This window comes from Rhinopithecus bieti, unplaced genomic scaffold (genome assembly GCF_001698545.2).
Source record: "Rhinopithecus bieti isolate Rb0 unplaced genomic scaffold, ASM169854v2 scaffold_38887, whole genome shotgun sequence".
NCBI lineage: Eukaryota > Metazoa > Chordata > Mammalia > Primates > Cercopithecidae > Rhinopithecus > Rhinopithecus bieti.
In genome coordinates this window covers 1-2,791 of record NW_016857482.1, presented here as the reverse complement: position 1 = coordinate 2,791, position 2,791 = coordinate 1, and the positions used below count along the sequence as shown (strand labels likewise).

The 2,791-nt window shown below is 51.1% G+C and overlaps 1 protein-coding gene across 1 annotated transcript; it reads left to right on the top strand.

Annotated features, from left to right (window-relative positions):
• The first annotated feature begins 345 nt into the window (after positions 1 to 345).
• LOC108525335 (phospholipase D2-like) lies at positions 346 to 2,153 on the top strand. Its single transcript, XM_017866344.1, has 4 exons — positions 346 to 691; positions 835 to 913; positions 1,672 to 1,782; positions 1,959 to 2,153. Exons 1-4 carry the CDS (start codon positions 528 to 530, stop codon positions 2,151 to 2,153), a joined length of 549 nt encoding a protein of 182 aa, XP_017721833.1. The 5' UTR covers positions 346 to 527.
• The last annotated feature ends 638 nt before the right edge of the window (positions 2,154 to 2,791 follow it).

Below are 2,791 nucleotides of genomic sequence, written 5' to 3'. Positions count from 1 at the left end.
TATATATATATATATATTTTTTTTTTTTTTGGTACTGCCAAATTGTCTCCTAAACGTTATATTCCCATAGTCTATGAGAATACCCACTTCCCCAGCATACTGAATATTCCCCGGCATATTGAATAACATTCTGATATGCTAACATGCTGATATTGAATGTTACCAATGATTTTAATTATTACCCATCTAATGGATTTTTTCAATGTAATTTCATTTTAACTTCTTCGTTTACTAGTGAAACTGAACATCATTTGCCACAACTGGCCATTTTAATTTCTCTGTGAACTGTCAGTTCTTACGATTTGCTCATTTTTCAGTTGGCTCATGTGACTTTTTCTTGTCAACTTATTGGTGTTCTTTATGTATGATGTATTAATCCTCCCATTCTTTAGTTGATTAGGTCATTGTGTCTTTTTGTAATTTTTATTTGTATTTAGTGTATATGGGCAAACACTATTTTGATGTGTCTGATACCACTTGTGCTCTCTGATCATTCCTGATCTTGACCTTGCTGTCACCTCTGACCCATGACTGTCCTCCGGTCTTCACTCTCCAGAGCTTTCTGGCTTCTGACTCCACTGACCTCCTTGGCTTGGCCTCCCCCCAGGTTTGTGAATGGGGCAGGTTACTTTGCTGCTGTGGCAGATGCCATCCTTCGAGCTCAAGAGGAGATTTTCATCACAGACTGGTGGTGAGTGGAAAGAGGCCCCAACAAGACTGGGCAGGATAGAGCCTGGGGCAGGTCAGCATATTCCTCGGAGGAAGGAGGAGAAGGGGGGTGCGGCTGGTGGTCTGGGCCTTTGGTTGCCCCTAATCCACTGCCCTGAATCCCAGGTTGAGTCCTGAGGTTTACCTGAAGCGTCCGGCCCATTCAGATGACTGGAGACTGGACATTATGCTCAAGAGGAAGGCGGTGAGGACAGCCGTCAGGCTGCAGGGGGAGGAGGTTGCCTGTGGGTGGAGGTTGATTAGCAGGGCTGGGAGAAGGTAGGGAGTCTGAGGCTTCAGGGGAGGGAAATGTGCCCATCCTGGCCCAGCGCCTGTCAGACATCAGCTCCGCCCTCTCCCTCTGCCCTAAGGAGAACTGACACCTTCCTCTTCATGCTCCCTCCACCTGGCAGAGACTTCTCTCCCAGTAAACATAATACTTTATTGTGTTATCTGGGGGTGTACATGTCTATCTCTTTCACTGGACTAGTTAATATCATTGTTCCCCTGCAAGGCACAGTACCTGCCATGGAGGGGGCATGTGTGGTGTGGATGGACAGGAAGAAGGATGCATGGATATTGCAGGGTGGGTGGGCGGGTGGATGGATAGAGGACAGAAAGGGTGATGGATGGAAGGATGTGAGTTGGAAAGGTGGAGGGCTAGGAGGGTAGGCGGGTAGATGGATGAATGATAGACGGTAGATAAAGGAATGAGTAAATGCTTGGGAAGATGGATAGATGGATGATGAAGGGTAGGTGGATAGATATGTGGATGGGTGAGTGGGTGAGCACACAGATGACATTTAGTCTAAGTCTGCTGCAAGCAGCAAAGCAGGGCATATGTGGCAGAGCCTCTAGGATCTCCAGACAGGCTGGAGGGACACACGTAGAAAGGGTTTGGGAGTGTGGAAAGGGGCAACTCTGGGAGAGGCACTGGGGTCTAATTCCCCAACTCACCACCAGGAGGAGGGTGTCCGTGTGTCCATTCTGCTGTTTAAGGAAGTGGAATTGGCCTTGGGCATCAACAGTGGCTATAGCAAGAGGGCACTGATGCTGCTGCACCCCAATATAAAGGTGACTCTGGGCCTCAGAGACCCTCCCACATGACAGCCCTCCTCCCCACACTGTCCCTGCCCCCAGTGCTCCCGCTTCCTGACGGTCTCATCTTTCCATCTTTCCTCTCTCCCTCCCAGTACCTCCTGTTTTCCTTCACCTAAACCCAGCTCATGAACCCTCCATGCCTGCTCCAGGTGATGCGTCACCCAGACCAAGTGACGCTGTGGGCTCACCATGAGAAGCTCCTGGTGGTGGACCAAGTGGTAGCATTCCTGGGGGGACTGGACCTTGCCTATGGCCGCTGGGATGACCTGCACTACCGACTGACTGACCTTGGAGACTCCTCTGAATCAGCTGTCTCCCAGGTAATCCCCCCGAGGCCTTCCTGAGCACCCCCAAACTCAGATAAGCTCAATCCACACCTTTTCCCAGCTCCAGCCTTACCTCCTCAGTCATTCCAGGCCCTGCCCACCTCAGGGTTCCTCAAACTTTCTGGGACCCCAAGAACCCACTTTGAAAGTGCTGTAACTGGGCCGGGCGTGGTGGCTCAAGCCTGTAATCCCAGCACTCTGGGAGGCCGAGATGGGCGGATCACGAGGTCAGGAGATCGAGACCATCCTGGCTAACATAGTGAAACCCCGTCTCTACTAAAAAAAATACAAAAAACTAGCCGGGTGAGGTGGCGGGCGCCTGTAGTCCCAGCTACTCGGGAGGCTGAGGCAGGAGAATGGTGTAAACCCGGGAGGCGGAGCTTGCAGTGAGCTGAGATCTGGCCACTGCACTCCAGCCCGGGAGACAGAGCAAGACTCTGTCTCCAAAAAAAAAAAAAAAAGGGCTGTAACTGGCCAGGTGCCGTGGCTCATGCCTGTAATCCCAGCACTTTGGGAGGCCGAGGCAGGCAGATCACCTGAGGTCTGGAGTTCGAGACCAGCCTGACCAACATGGTGAAACCCCATGTCTACTAAAAATACAAAAAACTAGCCGGGCATGGTGGTGGGTGCCTGTCATCTGAGCTACTCGGGAGGCT